This window comes from Jaculus jaculus, chromosome 7 (assembly GCF_020740685.1).
Source record: "Jaculus jaculus isolate mJacJac1 chromosome 7, mJacJac1.mat.Y.cur, whole genome shotgun sequence".
In the NCBI taxonomy this organism is placed as follows: domain Eukaryota; kingdom Metazoa; phylum Chordata; class Mammalia; order Rodentia; family Dipodidae; genus Jaculus; species Jaculus jaculus.
This window is the reverse complement of record NC_059108.1, coordinates 65014154-65034580: the sequence shown is the minus strand read 5'-3', so window position 1 is coordinate 65034580 and position 20427 is coordinate 65014154. Positions and strand designations below refer to the sequence as shown.

The 20427-nt window shown below is 41.8% G+C and overlaps 1 protein-coding gene across 3 annotated transcripts in view; it reads right to left on the bottom strand.

The window, feature by feature from the left end:
• The window catches only part of Casp8ap2 (caspase 8 associated protein 2), a 75428-nt gene extending 55584 nt beyond the window's left edge, over positions 1 to 19844 (bottom strand). Inside the window, exons 1-2 of one of the 3 annotated variants that reach the window (XM_004663639.2) lie at positions 19789 to 19844; positions 5436 to 5518 (exon numbers count right to left, since the gene is read on the bottom strand). In XM_004663639.2, coding sequence (XP_004663696.1) covers positions 5436 to 5490 — 55 coding nt within the window. In that variant the 5' untranslated portion in view covers positions 5491 to 5518; positions 19789 to 19844. Of the gene's footprint in view, positions 1 to 5435; positions 5519 to 19446; positions 19586 to 19788 lie in introns of those variants that run through there. The other 2 variants (XM_045154212.1, XM_045154213.1) reach the window with 2 other exon arrangements.
• Positions 19845 to 20427: the final 583 nt, after the last annotated feature.

Sequence of the window (20427 nt, the reverse complement as noted above, 5' to 3'; positions counted from 1 at the left end):
AGGTCAGCCTGTGCTAGATTGAGACCCTACCTCAAAAACAAAAACAAACAAACAAAAATCTCCCAACTAAAAGAAGTCCAGGTTCACATAGGCACACTTGTGAATTTTACCAGACCTTCATGGAAGAACTAGCACCAATGCTTCTCAAACTTTTCCATAAAATATAAAAGGAAGGAATTCTACCAAACTCCTTCTATGAAGCCAGCATCACCCTGATACCAAAACCAGACATAGACAGAACAAAAAAAGAAAATTACAGACCAATCTCCCTCATGAACATAGACGCAAAAATTCTCAACAAAATACTGGCAAACAGAACTATACTAAAACGATCATTCATCCAGACCAAGTAGGCTTTATTCCAGAGATGCAGGGATGGTTCAACATATGCAAATCAGTAAGTCTAATATAATATAAAATAAATACAATAATATAAATGAACTGAAGGACAAAAATCATATAATCATCTCAATAGATGCAGAAAAGGCATTCTACAAAATCCAACATCCCTTCATGATAAAAGTCTGACAAAAACTAGGATTAGGGGCTGGAGAGATGGCTTAGCAGTTAAGTGCTTGCCTGTGAAGCCTAAGGAATCCAGTTCAAGGACTGACTCCCCAGGACCCATGTTAGTCAGATGCACAAGGGGGCACATGTGTCTGGATTCGTTTGCAGTGGCTGGAGGCCCCGGCACTCCCATTCTCTCTCTCTCTGCCTCTTTCTCTCTCTGTCTGTCACTTTCAAATAAGTAGATAAAGATAAACAAAAAAATTAAAAAAAAAACTAGGAATAGAAGAAACATATCAATATAGTAAAGGCTATTTATAATAAACATACAGCCAACATAATACTAAATGGGAAAAAACTTGAAACTTTTCCACTAAAATCAGGAACAAGAGAAGGGTGTCCACTGTTCCCACTTTTATTTAATATAGTACTGGAAGTCTTAGCTATAGCAATAAGACAAAAGACACATATAAAAGGGATACAAAGTGGAAAGGAAGAAGTCAAATTGTCATTATTTGCAGTTGATATGATTCTATACATCAAGGACCCTAAAGTCTCTACCAGCAAACAGAGCTGATAAATACTTTAGCAACATAGCAGGATACAAAATACATACACAGGAATCTGTAGCCTTTCTACATACTAAGAAACAGGAGGAAGATGAAATAAGGGAAACTGTCCCATTCACAACTGTCTCAAAAAAACAAAAAGTACTTTGGAATAAAACTAACCAAGGAAGTGAAGGATCTCTACAATGAAAATTTTAAACCACTCAAGAGAGAAATTGCAGAAGACACTAGGAAATGGAAAGACATCCCGTATTCTTGGATTAGAAGAACGAATATTGTGAAAATGCCAATCTTACCAAAAGCAATGTACACATTTAATGAAATCCCCATTAAAATTCTAATTACATTCTTCATGGGAATAAAAAAAACCCTAAAATTCATTTAAAAGCACAAAAAAAGTCAAACAGTGAAAACAATTTTGAGCAACAAAAATAAGGCCAGTAGGCTGGGCATGGTGGCGCACGCCTTTAATCCCAGCACTCAGGAGGCAGAGGTAGGAGGATCACAGTGAGTTCGAGGCCACCCTGAGACTACATAATTAGTTCCAGGTCAGCCTGGACCAGAGTGAGGCCCTACCTCGAAAAAGGAAAAAAAAAAAGCCCAGTAGTATCACTATACCCAATTTTAACTTATATTACAAAGCTATTGTAACAAAAGCAGCATGATACTGGCACAAAAACAGGAAGAGCAATGGAATAGATGAGAGAACAGAGATGTAAATGTGTGCAGCTATAGCCACCTGATCTTTGACAAAAATACTCCTTGGAGAAAAGACAGCCTCTCCAACAAATGGTGCTAGGAAAACTGGGTATCTATATATAGAAGGATGAAAATAGATCCTTACACACAATAATTAAGTACAAATGGGTCAAAGACTTTAATATCAGACCTGAAACTCAAACTGCTAGAGGAAAAAGTAGGGGAAATTCTTCAACTTATCAGCATAGCAAGGACCTTCTAATATAACCCCAACTGCTCAGGAAATAAAACCACTAATCAACCACTGGGATCTCATGAAATTACAAAGCTTTTGTACAGCAAAGGACACGGTGAATAGAGCAAAGAGTCAACTTACTGAATGGGACAAAATCTTTGCCAGCTATACATCTGACAGAGGATTAATATACAGAATATATAAAGAACTCAAACAACTAATAAAAAAAAAAATCAAGCAACCCAATTAAAAAATGAGCTATGTCAGAGGTCAGTAAGTTAAAAAGGAGATATAAAGGGAAGAGAAAAGGAAGGGAAGAGGGTACTTAATAGGTTGGTATTGTATATATGTAAGAACAATGATTGAGATGGGGAGGTAATATGATGGAGAATGGAATTTCAAAGTGGAAAGTGGGGGGGGGGGAGGGTATTGCCATGGGATATTTTATATAATCATGGAAAATGTTAATAAAAATTGTGAAAATAAAAAAATAAAATTAAAATTGAAAAAAAAAGAGCTATAAAACCAAATAGAGTTCTCAAAAGAGAAAAGACAGATATCCCATAAACATCTAAAAAAAGGTTCTACATCTTTAGCAATCAGGGAAATGCAAATTAAAACTACTCTGAGATTCCATGTCACTCCTATCAGAATGGCTATCATTACAAAAACAAATGACAGTAAATGATGGTGAGGATGTGGAAAAAGAGGAACCCTTCTATTCTGCTGGTAGGAATGTAATTTGATACAGCCACTGACGAAATCATTGTGGAGGTTCATGAGAGTGCTAAAAATAGATTTACCATATGACCCAGCTATACCACTCCTAGGCATATATCCTAAGGACTCTTCTCACTACCTTAGAGATACTTGCACAACAATGTTTATTGCTGCTCTATTCACAGTAGCTAGGAAATACCAGCCTAGATGTCCCTCAGCTGATGAATGGATAATGAAGATGAGGTACTTGTCCTTTTTTCTGTTTTGGTTTGTCAAGATAGGGTCTCACTCTAGCCCAGGATGACCTGGAATTCACTCTGTATTCTCAGGGTGGCCTTGAACTCATGGTGATCCTCCTACCTCTGCCTCCGGAGTGCTGGGATTAAAAGCGTGCACCACCACACCCGGCTCAAGATGTGGTACATTTGTACAAAGGATTTCTATTCAATGGTAAAGAAAAATGAAGTTATGAAATTTGCAGGGAAATGTATGGATCTGTAAAGGATTATAGTAAGCAAGGTAACCTAGGCCCAGAAAGCTAAACATTACATGTTCTCTCATATGTGGATCCTAGCTACAAATGTTTAGACTTGTGTGTAACAGTATTTTATATTTATATATATATATATATATACACGGAAGTAAAAGAATAGATTGCTGGGGATGGACTGACCTAAGCAAGGTCAGGGGAAGAGACTGAGTAAAAAAAGAAGGTGGGGGGAGTGTTAATTAAAATTCAGGATGTTGTGAATAAGATATATGAAAGCCTACTTGTTTTGGATAATGGCACACCCAGAAGGCATAGATTGTTACTAGAAAAATTTCAGTGAGTTGTTGGCCAGGGAGGTCCCTGATACCCCCAAAATATTACCAGCTATTGCCAAGGCTTTTGGTTTCCCACCAGAAATAGACGGTAAGACCCTATTGCTAAAGATACCACATGCCTGGGCTACAAGGTCAATGAGAAATCTTGCTGGAGCTAAATTGAAAACCTATTCCTGAGCTAGGCATGGTGGTGCACGCCTTTAATACCAGCACTCAGGAGGCAGAGGTAGGAGGATCGCTGAGAGTTGAAGGCCATCCTGAGACTACACAGTGAATTCCAGGTCAGCCCAGGCTAGAGTGAGACCCTACCTCAACAACAACAAAAGAGAAAACCTATTCCCTGTAGACCAGCTAACAGAAAGCTGGAAAAAGCTACACAGCATGCAGCCCTGTGGGAGACATAAGTCATCAGTGGTGAAAACAGTGGGTACTCCCAAAGAAACTAGGTAAATAAAAATTTAAAAATTCTGTTATTACCAGGTCTTTGTGTTAAGTCTTCCTTCCCTTAATTCCTATTAAGCCCTCCTTTCACTGCTCCTCTATACAGGGTCTCTTATGTATCCACAGTTGGCCTGAACTCACAATTCTCCTACCATTCCAGTGCAGAGATTACAGGCACGTACCACCACACTCAACACTGCTCTCAGTTTTAAACTAATTATCAATTATACGTACCTATTTTTCCTTGAACAACAATGAATAAGCCTAGCTAGACTGATTGGAAATATTTACTTTAGAAGTAATTCATCTGGAATATGAGAAGTTATTACTGTTCAAATTGACAAAATTGCTACATTTAGATTTGAAAGCATATTCTAAGAAAGTTTGGCCAAGGGCTAGAGAAATGGCTTAACTGCTAAGGTGCTCTCCTAAAAGCCAAAACGTCCCAGGTTCAATTCCCCAGAACCCATGTAAGGCACAAGGTGGCCGGAGGTGTGCCAATTTTCTCTCTCTCTCAAATAAATATAAGAAATAAGGAAATTAAACTTTTTTTCTTTTAAAGGAAGTTTGGGCAGGTGCAATGATGTATGTCTTTATTCTTAGCTAATCAAGAGCCTAAGTCAGGAGGATCACTTGGGCCTAGGAATTTCAGTACAGCCTTGGTAACAAAGTGAGATTTCTCCTGGCACAATAAAAATAGGGTGGAGCCTGAGACTATATAGTTAATTCCAGGTCAGCCTGGACCAGAGTGAGACCCTACCTTGAAAAAAACAACCAACCAAACAAACAAACAAACAAAATAGGGTGGGGATGGAGCTCAGTAGTAGTGTGCTTGCCTTGCCAATGTAGAGCCCAGGCTTAGATCCTCAGCACTGTAAAAATGAAAATAAAATATAAACTTAGACATGGTGGACCCACCCTTTAATTCCAACACATGGGAGGCTGAGGTAGTAGGACCACCATGAGCTTGAGGTCAGCCTAGAGTACAGAATGAGTTCTGGGTCAGCCTGAGCTAGAGGAAACCCTGCCTCAAAAAATGCAGCTAAATTTTTTTTTTTTTTTTTTGGTTTTTCGAGGTAGGGTCTCACTCTGGTCCAGGCTGACCTGGAATTAACTCTGTAGTCTCAGGGTAGCCTTGAACTCATGGCGATCCTCCTACCTCTGCCTCCCAAGTGCTGGGATTAAAGGCGTGCGCCACCACGCCCGGCTAACAGCTAAATTTTTTAAATGGCTCACATTTACTAAAGATTCCCTATGTTCTAAGTGTTTTACTGTATTAATTCAGTTATATGTAAGTAGAAAAACGTGATTAGTTTTCCTTGGATGTATATGTAGCTCAGTCACAGAGCACATGCCCAACATTTGCAAGCCCCTGGTTTCAATGACCAGCATCAAAAATTAAAAAAATAAAACGAAAGACAACTGAAAGTAGCTCTTACCAGAAAAGATATCAAATAAACTTGTTCCATCACCATTGTCATCATCTGCTGCCATGATCCTATATCCTTTTGATAGGTGCCATCTAAGGTATTAAATATAAAGATTGTCCACTGTTAGAATAAACCTAGCTTCATGGTAAAAAGCAACATTCAAATTTGGACACAGTCTAAAAAACAAATAATATAATAAAAACAATATAATCAGCCAGGCGTGGTGGCGCACACCTTTAATCCTAGTACTTGGGAGGCAGAGGTAGGAGGACCACCATGAGTTTGAGACCACCATGAGACTACATAGTGAATACTAAGTCAGCCTGAGCTAGAGTGATACACTACCTTGAAAAATAAAAACAAAAAGTCTAAGATTTTTTGGACAAAAGTCTGTGGTTTAGACTTTAAGTTATAAAAAGAAAAAATCCTTAAGCTATATAATGAAAATCTTAAATCTGATATGATTAAGCCATGCATGTAGAAAGTAAATAATGGGGGAGGGAGGGAATTACTATGGGATTTTTTTTATAATCATGGAAAATGTTAATAAAAATTTTTTAAAAAAGAAAGTAAATAATGCTACCTTTATAAAATAGGCCAAAATATACTAGTATGTGCCAGGCCCTGGATTTAATTCCCACCACCACGGGGGTGGGGTGGGGTGGGATGGGGGACCACACAATATAAGCTAACTTTTCCACTAAAATAAGAACTATCACTATTAGAAGCAAACAAATAAGAAATCATGTACAAGCATAAGGATGGTAGCTTATATGTGAGACTCTGGGTTTGACACTCAGCACTACAAAAATAAATAACACAGGCATGAACATGCACACAAACACTGAGTAGAAAATGGACAAAAGATAAACATTGGCTTTATATGCCCCAAATCCCGGCACTCTGGAGTCTGAGGCAAAAGGATTGAAAGTTTGAAAGCAAACTGGGCTATATAGAAAGAACATGTCTCAAAAAAAAAAAAGAAAAAAGAAAAAAAAAAGAGAGAGAGAGAGAGAGATAGAAACCCACAAAAAATGCTTTTAGAATTAAAATATGTTTAATGTCAATAATAATGAAGGAAAGGTAAATGAACAGGTTATTTGTACAGGAAAGCACTGCATCATCAGAACTAATCACCTGGCTTAAAAAGATCTTTGGCTGGAGTTTGGGAGGGTTTCAAGGGGATTTCCACAATTTTGAATGAAAAGTGACTCACTGTGCTTAAACTGTTTCACACAAATAATGTGGTTTATACTAAACATCTCTGGGATGCTAACATTTTGGGCAAGTGCCAAGTAGACAAGGCCTACATATGATGGAGTAGCAGCTCCAGATACTCACTGTAAGCTAGAAATATATTTATAAATATACCTAACCTATTAAGCTTATCTTTTTTTTTCTTCCTGAGGTAGGGTCTTACTCTATCTAGCCCAGGCTGACCTGGAACTTACTTTGTAGTCTCAGGCCTGCCTCAAACTCAGAGTGATCCTCCTCCTCCACCTCCCTAGCACTGATATTAAAGGTGTGTGCCACCATACCCAGACATCATATCTTAACACAATATACTGTAGAACATCTGCTATCCTCATAATCATGTTGCTGACAGGAAGCCCTGACTAGCTACTGCTGCCCAGCATCACAAAAGATGTATGTTCCATATGTTGCTAGTAATTAAAGATGAAAATTCAAAGTAATCCTACTATTGCAGTCAGCATTGCTGATAGAAATCACCCAACCAAGGGCAGCTTGTGAGAAAAAGAGGTTTATTTTGGCTTATAGGCTTGAGGGGAAGGTCCACAATGGCAGGAGAAAATGATGGCATGAGCAGAGGGTGGACATCATGCCCTGGACAGCATAAGGCAGACAATAGCAATAGGAGAGGGTGCCAAACACTGGCAAGGGGAAACTGGCTATAATATCCATAAGCCCGCCCCCAACAATACACTGCCTCCAGGAAGCGTTAATTCCCAACTCTCCATCAGCTGAGAAACTAGCACTCAAAACACCTAAGTTTATGGGGGACACCTGAATCAAACCATTACACCTACCGACTGTGTATTACCTTCCAAAAATCCCAAGTCAGGGACCAACTACATAGTATTGCAGTCTCCCTCTACCAACCCAAGGTAGGGTCTTACTCCATCCAGTCCAGACTGAGCTGTGACTCACTCTGTTGTCCCAGGCTGGCCTTGAACTCCCAGCTATCCTCCTACCTCTGCTTCCCAAGTGCTAGTGTACCACCACATCCAGCTACATTTTTTCTTTAGCTAGCATACAAAATAATGGGTTTTACTGTGACAGTTTCATATGTTTATCATTGTAGTTTGCCCATACCCTACCCCAATTATTTTCTTGTTCCCTGGCTCCCCTTTCTCCCAGCTTTATGATCCCTTGTTCTGCATACGGGTATACGTACGTCCGTACATACATACATGGAGCACATATAAAATTCTACATATGAGAGAAAAACATGGGATATTTTCTCCTCACTATTCTCTTCATCTCTCCCTCCCTTTAGAATCCTTTCTACCCCATAGCTCCCTTTCATGTGGCATATATACATACTTTAAATACAGATTTTGCATGAGAAAAGTATTGGTGATCTTTGAGTCTGGTTTCTCTTAACATGATGATCCCTACAAATGACATGATCTCATCCTCTGTTATGACCTAATAAAACTCAGTGTGTAAACACCACTTTGTCTTTTTTACATTTAAGTGCTAAGGATTGAACCCAGGGTCTCATGCATGCTAGGCCAAGTGCTCTGTTACTAAGCTACAGCCCCAACACCCTTTCTTTCTTTCTTTTTTTGAGGTGGTGTCTCACTCTGGCCCAGGCTGATGTGAAATTCATTATGTAGTCTCAGGGTAGCCTAGGTCTCATGGCGATCTTCCTACCCCTGCCTCCCAAGTGCTGGGATTTAAGGTGTACGCCACCACACCCGACTCCCTTCCTTTCTTTAAAAACTTTGAGACAGGTTTTTGCTAAGTTTCTAGGTTGGCCTTGAACTCACACTGCAACCCAGGCAGCTTTTGAACTTGTAATTCTGCCTCAGCCTAAGTAGCTAGGATTAAAAGACTATGCCACTGGGCTAAGGTATATTACATTTTCTTTATACATTCATTTATTGATGGGCATCTAGGCTGGTTCCATATCTTGGATATTGTGAATAGTGTTGCAATAAACAATAAACAAGTCTAACTAAAGTGAGATGGAATCCCAAAGCATTTTATTTTTTTGCATTTTCCAGATGGCCAGGGATGTTGAACACTTTTGTGTATAGTATATGCATGTATATGTATAATGAGGTGCTCTGTATGGCTGGAAGACATCAGGTATCCCCCTTATCACTTATCGAACCTATTTTTTTCCATTTTTTTTGAAGGAGGGTCTCACTCTGGCCCAGGCAGACCTGGAATTCACTATGTAGTCTCAGGGTGGCCTAGAACTCACAGTGATCCTCTTATGTCTGCCTCCCTCATGGTGGGATCAAAAACAAATGCCACCAATCCCAGCCAACCTGTTTTATTTCTTCTAGTAGAATCTCTGCTCTCAAAAGACTGGGGTTATTAGGCTGGAGGATGGCTTAGCGGTTAAGATGTTTGCTTGCAAAGCCAAAGGACCCAGGTTCAACTCCCCAGGATCCACATTAGCCAGATGCACAAGGTGACACACGCATCTGGAGCTCGTTTGCAGTGGCTAGAGGCCCTGGCACACCCATTCTCTCTCTGTGTCAAATAAACAAATAGCAAAATATTTTAAAAGATGACTGGGGTTATGGACCTGTGTAGGCACACACAGCTGTTTATGTGGGTTCTGGAGATTGGCACTAGGGTGGTCTCAGGTACCTCAGGCCTTCATGATTGTACAGGAAATGGACTTAGCCACTGAGTCATGACTTGGAATTCACTCTGGAGTCTCTGGGTGGCCTTGAACTTGCAAAGATCCTACCTCTGCCTCCCAAGTGCTGTGATTAAAGGTGTGACACCATGCCCAGCTAAAGATAACTTTTTGTAAAAGAATTCTTTAAAAAATATTTAAAAAATATTTTATTTATTAGAGAGAGAAAGACAGAAGTAGAGAGAATGAACGTGCAAACAAAACTCCACAAGTATGTGCCACCTTGGCTTATGTAGCTGGGGAACTGAACATGGGTGCTTAGACTTCATAGGCAAGCGCCTTAACCACTAAGCCAATTTTCCAGCCTCTACAATGCTATCTTAGAACAGTTGAAAAAATATTTATGGGAGCCAGGCATTATGGCATATACTTTTAATCCTAGCACTCTGGAGCCCGAGGGAGGATTGCCATGAGTTCAAGGCCTGCCTGTGTTACAGAGTGAGTTCCAAGTTAGCCTGGACTAGAGTGAGACCCTGCTTCAAAAAACTAATTCATTTCTATCTACCACCTATCCATTTGAGGGGACTAAAAAGATGGCTCACAAAGAAAATAAATAAATTAAAAAAAAAAAACAGGGTTCAGTTTCTAAGCCGCCCACATAAAGGCAGCCTCTAAAAGGGCCACAAGCTTCTGGCTTTCATTTGCAGGGGCAAGGGGCCAGGCACACATACACACACACTGTGCATGGACACAAATACATATATAAGGGCCTGCAGAGGCCTGAGAAACTATTCAAGTTTGATCCCCAGGACCCACACGCACAGCTTACTTAGTCCTATGGAAAGTCAAGTCCAGGAAATTGCCATGGTTGCAAAAGAAGGGCAAGCTCTGGGATCAGTAAGAACCTCCAACTAAAGTACGAATGGGTAGTAACCACATGGAGAGCCACATACACATGCATATACCCTCCCCCATACACACTTACTGGCTATTAGTGTTTTTTCTTTTGAAACCTACTCAATTTATTAGCTCATTTATGCATTGGTGGATTTGATATATTTGGTTTTTAATTTTTCCAGTTCTTTCTAGATATTAACCTTTATAGATATTAATAAAGCTATTAACCCACTGTTAAATGTGTAATTATCAATGATTTTTTACCATCCTGTATGTAGGCTGTGATTATTTCTTAAATTACTGTAAGTCAGCCAGCTGTGGTGGCACACACCTTTAATCCCAGCACTGAGGAGGTAGAGTAGGAGGATTGCTGTTGGTTCCAGGCCACCCTGAGAATACAGAGTGAATTCCAGGTCAGCCTTGGCTAGAGTAAGACCCTGCCTACCTTGAAAAACAAAACAAAAGAAAACAAAAATCAAATGACAACAAATGCTGGTGAGGGTGTGGGGAAAGAACCTTATCCACAGTTGGTGGAAGTGCAAACTGGTACAATCATTATGGAATTCAGGGTGGTGGTTAGAGCTAAAATGTTCTGAGAAACTACCACATGACCAAGCTATACACCACTCTTGGGCATATACCCTAAGGGCTCTGTTTACTATAAAGATACTTGTGCATCCATGTCTATTGCTACTCCATTCACAATAGCTAACTGAATGGATAATGATGTGTTATATATACACAATGGAGTTTTATTCAGCTGGTGAGAAAAGGGGTTGGAGTGACGGCTCAGCAGTTAAGACCCTTGTCTATAAAGCCTAAAGAACATGGGTTTGGTTCCCCAGTACCCACATAGAGCCAGATGCACAAGGTGGCGCATGTGTCTGGAGTTCATGAGCAATGGCTAGAGGCCCTGGCACACCCATATTCATTCTCTCTCTCTCTCTCTCTCTCTCTCTCTGTGTGTGTGTGTGTGTGTGTGTGTGTGTGTGTGTGTGTGTGTGCGCGCGCGCGCGCCTCTCTAAAAGAAATAAAACAGAGGAAATGGGGAGACAAGCAAAAGAGCTGCTTCAATAGTGAGCTTGACAATCAGCACCAGGGTGAAGGAAACAAACACTAAGGATATTCAATACTTACCAAAGCAGAAATCAGAGACTCCTAAGAGTTCATCACTGCAGAAGACTTAAAACACAAACACCATGGCTCAGGGATTTTGCAGAAGGGAGTGGAATGATTCTAAGAGCCACAGGTTGGTATGTCATGCCCAGTGGCACTGCCTCCTCCCCATAACAGACTGCTGCTCTCATAATGCATAACCCATAGCCCTATGCAGAATACCAGCAACCCCACTGAGGGGCCCCTGTGGAATGGGGGCAGGGAGGAGGGAAAAGATGGTACCAACATATGATGTACCCATACAAACTATATATATATATATATATATATATATATATATATATATATTTTTTTTTTTTTTTTTTTTTTTTGAGGTAGGGTCTCACTCTAGCCCAGGCTGACCTGAAATTCACTAAGAAGTCTCAGGGTGGCCTCAAACTCACAGTGATCCTCCTACCTCTGCCTCCCAAGTGCTGGGATTAAAGGTGTGCGCCACCACACCTGGCTTCAAACTATATTCTTAAAACACACTCATGCTCATTGTTAGAAAATAAAATCAAGCCACTTTAAATTGCAAAAATTTTTTAAAATTTAAAAAAGAAAAATTATATTTGCAGGAAAATGGATGAGTCTGGAAAATATTATATTGAGATAACATAGGCTCAGAAAGAAAAAGGTTGCATGTTCTCCCTAATATGCAGATCCTAGCTTTGAATTTTTAGAATAATATAAATTAAGAGTATGAGTCAGCAAAGTCCAGGAAGATGAAAAGGGGCCACGGGGATAGAAGAAAAGGCAGCAAAGATGGGTGCTTAAGAGAAGGGGACAGTTAGCAGGGCATGGTGGCACATGCCTTTAATCCCACACTCAAGAAGCCAAGGTAGGAAATCACTGAGAGTTCGAGGCCACCCCAAGACTACATAGTGAATTCTGGGTCAGCTTGGGCTACAGAGAGGCCCTGCCTCAAAAAAACAGAGAGGTCGGTGGGAGGAAGGAAGGAAGGAAGGAGGAGCCTGGAGTCATGGCTTTAGTGATTAAGACACTTGCCTACAAAGCCAAAGGACCCACATTTGACTCTCCAGGACCCAAGTAAGGCAGATGCACAAGGTGGCACATGCATCTAGAGTTCATTTGCTGCAACTAGAGGCCAGGGCTTGCCCACTCTACCTGCCTGCCTCTCTCTCTCTAAATTAAAAAAACAAAAAAGAACCAGAGAGAGTTCAGCAGTTAAGGTGCTTGCCTGCAAAGCCCAAGGACTCAGGTTCAAGTCCCCAGGACCCACATAAGCCAGATGCACAAGGTGGCACATACATATGGAGTGTTTGCAGTGGCTGGAGGCCCTGGTGTACCCATTCTATCTGTCTCTCTCTCTCAAATAAAGAAGGGGATAGCAGACTGGGGGTGGAAAGGTTTAAGTGGGAATAGGAGTAGGGAGACATGGAAGGAGGGAATAGGGGAAGAGATGACTCAGCATTAACACTTTCCTGCAAAGCCTACTGGCTCAATTCCCAAGCCACCCAAGTAAAGCTGGATGCTAAAGTGGCACAAGTATCTGGCATTTGTTTCCAATGGCAAGATGCCCTGAAACCCAAACACACATATAAACTTTTTTTTTAAAAATATATGTATCACAAAATATATAAAAAAATATATATCACAATGCCCTGCATGGGTGGTCAATGTTGCTCCCAGAAGCCATGCATTACAGGAAAATCCCAGGGTCAGGAGTAGAATACCTCTCAGTGAGTTGTTGTTCAGGGTGGCCCCTGAGACTCCCCAGGAATACTGGCTATGGTCAATGCACTTGGTTGCCCCCAGAACTAGATGGTAAGACCCTATTGTTGAAGATACCACATGCTTTAGACACTGAGAAATCAAACTGCAGCTGAGCTGGAAGCCTCCTCCCTACTGGCTGTCACAAGGTGCTATGCAGGTGGCTGGGGGAAAAAGTCATCAAGGGTCATACCCAGCAGTGAACCTTGTGAGTTACACAACTGACCAGCCAGGCAAAACATACCCTTTGGTGCAATATTGGCATGACTGTTATGGAGGCAACCAACTGCACTGAGATTGGATCTAAGGCTGGTGTGAATTCACATTGGGCATGCAAACCTAGACAAAAGCCTACAGCTGAGACAGACATAGTCCCTAGGAGGGAAGCTACAACTGTTGTTTGGTTAAATGGATAGGATGTACCCATAAAATTACCCTCTAAAAAACTGTCTAAACCTATCCATAGTGTTGCTCTTACTTTTTGTCAGAGAAGTTTCTTTTTGCAATTGGTGTTAACTACTAGGGAGACTAAAAACTTATCAAAATGCTGAGGATAAATGTGGAGTGCTCGGTGCTTAATGAGACATTTAAATACCCCCCACCCTACAAGGCTTAGCGAACATTGCAGAAGAGGGAGCAGAAAGAATGCAAGAGTCAGAAGATGGGGAGGAGTATTTTGGAATTCTATCTTCTGGACATAAAGTGACCATTGCATTAATGGCCTCACAGTGACTGTTGTTGCCTGTACAAGACCTGCACAATATCCTATCAATATTCTGTCATGGATGGTAGAGGCCAAAAAGAAGAAAAGGAAGACAGCAAAGTAAAGAGGGACTAGCTGGAAAGATGTTCAGTGGAAGGGGAGGTGGTGGCAGGGGAACACAAGACAAAAGTAATGGGAGGGGATAATGATCAGAATATATACATATATGAAAACTGTCAATTTAAAAAGTTTTTGGGTTTTTTTTTTGGGGGGGGTTGGGATAGGGTTTCACTCTAGCTAAGGCTACCCTGGACTTACTATGTAGTCTCCTGGTGGCCTCAAATTCACAGCCATCCTCCTACCTTTGCCTCCCAAGTGCTGGGATTAAAGGTGTGCACTACCACGCTTAGCTAAAAAGTTTTTGTTTTTGTTTTAACTTGGGGCTGGAGAGACAACTTAGCAGTTAAGGCACTTGCCTGTGAAGCCTAAGGACCCAGGTAAGCCAGATGCACAAGATGGCACATGCATCTGGAGTTCATCTGCAGTGGCTAGACGCCTGGCATATCCATTCTCTCTCTCTGCCTGCCCCTTCCTCTCTTTTCCACTCTTTCTCTCTAATAAATCATAAATAAAATGCTTTAAGAAAAAGATACTTGGAATTTTAAAAGCAGGGGGACAGGAAGCTGGACATAGTGGCACACATCTTTAATCTTTTTTAGAAGGATTGTCGTGAGTACAAGGCCACCCTGAGACTACACAGTGAATTCCAGGTCAGCCTGGGCTAGCGTGGTACCCTACCTCGAAAAACTAAAAAAAAAAAAAAAAAAAAAAGCAGGGGACAGGGCTGAAGAGAGGCTTTGTGGTTAAGGCACTTGCCTGCAAAGCCTAAGGATCCAGATTTGATTCACCAATACCCAGGTAAGGTAAGCTATATACACAAAGTAGTGCATGCATCTGGAATTTGTTTGTAATGTCTAAAGGCCCTGGCATGCCCATTCTCACTCTGCCTCTTCCTCTCTTTCAAATAAATAAATATTATATATATATGAAACATAAAAGCAATAAATGATTTAACTTGCATTTCAGAAATTTAACTCTAACAAGGGTATCAAAAAGGTATCAAAACAGTTTAGGAATGAAACCTATCTCTAATCCTAGCATTTTGAAATGCTGCTAAGGCAGAAGGATCAGGAGTTTAAATACAACCTGAGCTACATAGTAAGATACTCTCAAAACAAAACACTGTAAGAAAAAATAAAGGGTTACTTTAAGTAATTCGTAGAAGTAGTACAGATCTGAGAGATTTTGGTGGTGAAATCGAGTTTACAGAGGAGGTTGGGGAAATGGCTATTTCCCAGAAATCCATATGGACATTTGTTTCTGGCAGCAAGCAAGCAAGCAACCCTGGTATGTCATCTCCCCCACCCCCAAACTAAAACATTTCATGGAAAGTATATTCAAGTGACCAGTCTCCACTTTTTGAAATTCTTCTTTATACCACAGTCTGAGTCTTTAAAATGCAAATATGACCATGTTTCCTCTTCTGCTTAAAACAGTTAAGTGCTTCCTGTTGAACTTAGGATAAAGAGGTTTTTTTTTTCTTTGGGTTTTTTTTTTTTTTTTTTTTTTTGAGGTAGGATCTCACTCTAGCTCAGGCTGACCTGGAATTCACTATGTAGTCTCAGGGTGGCCTTGAACTCATGGTGATCCTCCTACCTCTGCCTCCCAAGAGCTGGGATTAAAGGCATGTGCCACCACAACCAGCTGGATAAAGAGGTTTTTAAAATGTTAGAGAGCGTGAACGAGCACGGGTGTACCAGGGCCTCTAGCTGCTGCAAACAAACTGCACCTGGCTTTATGTGGATATTGGGGAATTGAACCTGGGCTAACATGTCTTGCAAGCAAATGACTTTAACCACTAAACCATCTCTCCAGCCCATAAAGAAGGCTTTTAACAATTCTACTTACAAGACCCTGCATGACCTGGCTTATACCCTCCACTGGTGTTACTTTGCACGATCCTTTCACATACCCCAGTAGTCTGTGCTCTGATCATACTGACTTTCTTTTAGCTCATTAAACATGCTGCTACTTGTTCTCTACCACTCAGGGATTCTGCAAAGTGCTATCTGCTCAACACTCCACCTTCATTTAACTGATATTTCTACCTAAGCAATGATGAGTCTCCCCCTAGCCACTCTAAGTCTTCACTAGGTCAGGTCCTCTTAATATATTCTTTTATCATTTCCTTCACCTACATGATTTCTCCCACAGTTCAGGACTCCTGAAGAAATATCCATGGAAATTGATAGATCCATGATGACAAGGACCAGTTCTGTTCTACTCACTATTTTATTTTCTGTTTTTAGCACATGTCCTGGTACATTGGTAAGCAATAGAAGATTTGTTAAGTTAATGAAAATCCCAATTTGTTACAATGATTCTGAAGTTTCTATCTCTGATAAGGTGAAGGAATGCCTTTGGTGGAAATGGGAGAAATTAGACATGAAGGGGCTGGAGAGATGGCTTAGTGGCTAAGGAGTTTTCCTGCAAAGCCTAAGGACCCAGGCTCAATATCACTCAGTACCCATGTAAAACCAGATGCACAAGGAGTGCATGTGTCTGCAGTCTGCAGTGGCTAGAGGGTCTGATGCACCTATTCTGTCTCTTTCACACATCTGCCCCCTCCCCAATAAAATAAATAAAAAAGACATGATGAATTACCTGTATGAGAGTCAGATAAAGATGTCTGAGTTTGTAATAAAAAGAGAAGACATGTTATTATGATTTGGAATGCATCAGCATCTTGGTGATAAATGAGATTTCATTCTTAAAACCACAAAGGACAATTATTCTCCTGAAGAATAAAAAGAGGACGAAGAGGAGAAACAGTATGTATAGTATTAGAACATATTTAGAACAGACCTTTCTATTCTTACTTTCACTTTTCCCACCTGAGGATCTCAATATATGAGAGTTACTACTGACAGGAGTGGTGCATAGGTGAAAAGTATTGAGGTGAAAATTTAAAATCTGAGAATCATAACTCAAAACAGTTGCTGGGTTAGTGATGGTTCTCAGTAATAGTGTGTGCTTGGCACATGCTCAAGCCTAGGACAGGAACTAGGAGGCTCCCATTTTTTAGCCCACTGAATGTCCAGTGCTCTAAACCATAAGCTAAGCTTGTCCAGAGCCAAGAAAAACTCCATCTCTCTCAAAACACTAGTGTGTGAAAACACACAGATGCAAGCTCATTTATATATCTTTATTTTTTTATTTTTTTAATTTTTGAGGCAGGGTCTCACTCTAGAACAAATTCTGTAGCCCAGGTTGGCCTCAAACTTACAGTGATTCTCCTATGTCAGCTGGGATTATAGGCACAAGCCACTATAACTGGTTTCATATATAATCTCTTTTTAATTTTTTTTTTTTTTTTTGGTTTTTCGAGGTAGGGTCTCACTCTGGCTCAGGCTGACCTGGAATTTACTATGTAATCTCAGGGTGGCCTCGAACTCTTGGCGATCCTCCTACCTCTGCCTCCCGAGTGCTGGGATTAAAGGCGTGCGCCACCACGCCTGGCTCTTTTTAATTTTTTTTTATTTGCAAGGAGAGAAAAGGGCACCAGGTCCTCTGGCCACTGCAAATAAACTCCAGATGCAAGCACCACTTTGTGCGCCAGGCTTTACATGGGTACTGGGGAATCAAACCTGGGCTGCTAGACTTTGCAGGCAAGTGCCCTAACAGCTAAGCCATCTCTCAATCCCATATATAATCTTTTTTTTTTGGTGGTTTTTCAAGGTAGGGTCTCACTCTAGCCCAGGCTGACCTGGAATTCACTATGGAGTCTCAGGGTGGTCTCACGGTGATCCTCCTATCTCTGCCTCCCAAGTTCTGGGATTAAAGGTGTGTGCCACCACGCCCGGCTTAATCTTTTTTTTTTTTTTTTAAGTGTTGGGATGAAAGGCATTTGTCACCACACCTGGCTTAAATATTATTTATTTAGTTATTGTAGAAAGGGAATGAGGGAGTGTGAAAGAGAGAGATTGGGCACACCAAAGCCACCAGCTTCTGCAAATGAACTCTAGATGTGTGTGCCACCTTGTGCATCTGGCTTACATGGGTCCTGAGGAGTTGCACCAGGGTCCTTTGACTTTGCAGGATAATGTCCTAACTGCTAAGCCATCCCTGCAGCACCCCCCCAAATTTTTTAAAAATTATTTATTTATTTGAGAGCGACAGACACAGAGAGAAAGACAGATAGAGGGAGTGAGAATGGGCGTGTCAGGGCTTCCAGCCTCTGCAAACGAACTCCAGACGTGTGTGCCCCCTTGTGCATCTGGCTAACGTGGGACCTGGGGAACCGAGCCTCGAACCGGGGTCCTTAGGCTTCACAGGCAAGCGCTTAACCGCTAAGCCATCTCTCCAGCCCCACCCCATATTTTTTTTAAAATTAATTAATTAATTTATTTGAGAGCGACAGACACAGAGAGAAAGACAGATAGAGGGGGAGAGAGAGAATGGGCGTGCCAGGGCTTCCAGCCTCTGCAAACGAGCTCCAGACGCATGCGCCCCCTTGTGCATCTGGCTAACATGGGACCTGGGGAACCGAGCCTCGAACCGGGGTCCTTAGGCTTCACAGGCAAGCGCTTAACCGCTAAGCCATCTCTCCAGCCCCACCCCATATTTTTTAAGAAACAATCCCAGTGCTTCACAAAGTATATGAGAGAAGGATTTTTTAGTCTTTTTCTTTTTTTGGATAGGTCAATAAAAGGCAGTCTGAAGTTTTAATTTTTTTTTGATTGAGACAAGCGTTTGTAGAGAAAAACAGTAAAAAGTTAAAGCCCTGAAGATACAAAGGGCAAATACTAACAAAAACTGTCATATACTGTTTATTTACCATGCGCCAGGTACTAATCTAAATTCTATATATTATTAGATTTCTTTAAATAATCCTTAATTTCCTGGGCTGGAGGGATGGCTTAGTGATTAAGGCGCTTGCCTAAAAAGCCAAAGGACCAAAGGGTTCGATTCCCCAGGACCCACGTAAGCCAGTTGCACAAGGTGGCACACGCACCTGGAGTTGTCTGCAGTGACTGGAGGCCGTCACGCCCATTCTCTTCTCTCCGTCAAATAAATGATTAAAAATAAAATACATTATAAATTGTTTCTTTTTAAAAATAATCCTTAATTTCCTACTAGGCTTATATCATTCTTTATTCCATTTTACAGACGAGGAAACCGACACAGTCCATTAAGAAATTTGTCCAAGACAACTAGTAAATGGAGAGCTATAACTACACCCCAACCAGATGACCCAAACCAAGAATATTAAGTGTAAATATTTTCAAAGGGGAGGTCAATTATAAAATGATAGGAGATGTTATGAGAAAATAGTCTGGGGAATGGAGGTGGGCTAGAGAGCTTTTGCTTTGATGAGCCCTCCCCCGCCCCGTTTCTTTCCAACGTGAAGCTGAGGGAAATAGGAGAAGAACCTTGACAGGCAAAAGATTTAGTGCAGGTCCTGTGGAGAGGAGATAAAAGAAAACCAAGAAGAAGAAGAAAAAGAAAAAGTGGAAAAGTCAGAATCAAAGCCGACGTGACCTGAAACAAATCCTTAATTCTGCGAACTTTACATTCTCATCCTAGTCACTAAGTCAGGGATGGTTCAACAGGCATCACCTGCCACTCACCAGGAAAGCACTTTCTCCAGACTCTCGCCGGAAAGCACAGAAATGCGGGTACCAAGGCGAAGCAGGGCGGGGGAGGGGAGGTTAGGTGACCGGCTGAGGCAACTTCCCCACGCGCAGCCCTCGCCGACCCTCCTCCTGCGGAGCTGCGAGGTCGACTCACGGGCAGGGCGAACGCGGCTACCTGCGGGCCCCGTCCGGCGCGGCCCTGCGCCCCGCCCCGGCAGTCCCAGGCAGACTCGCTCGGACACCAGCTTCCGGGACGCCGCCAACCTCCCTCGGGACCGGACCGCACCGAACGCCTCTATTCTCGCAGTCGGATCGGGGACCCCCACAGGAACTTACCCGCCAGGCCGGCCCAGCCCCACACGGCCCCGATTCCTTTTGGACCCCGACGTCGCTCTGCTGGCTCATCCAATAGCAGCCTGCCATCAGGGCGCGGGGGCGGGACCGAGTACGGGCTACCAATCACATCCGACGTAGAGCACGTCTTCGCGCACATAACCAGTTCCCGCCTTGGGAAAGGGGAAAAAAAACCTCCAGTTGGCGCCAAATTCTAGTATTCAGCATTGGTTCTAAAGGGAAGGGGGCGTGAGGGGGCGGGGAGCGGTGACTGGGCGGGGCTTCACCTGCGGAAGGGGCCCGGGAACAGAGTAGGTGTGGGGTAGGGAAGGAGAAGCTAAGGAAAGCTGAAGGATGCTCTACTAGGACCCATTTATTTTCGGCCTTCTGGCTGGTGTCAGGCCTGGTCCTTTAGTCATTTGATTCTATCAACCGCGTGCTAGACAGTGAGTGCTAAGCGCTGCTGAAAATGAATAAAACTTGTTTCCTTCCTTTAAGATGTTTTTGTGAATGATAGAGCATTTAGCACAGAATGTTGGGAGAGTGTCAAATGAGGCAACACTAATTTAGTAGGGTAGAAGATAGGGAGGGAGAATACAAACCAAAAATAAATAAATAAATAAATAAATAAATAAATAAATA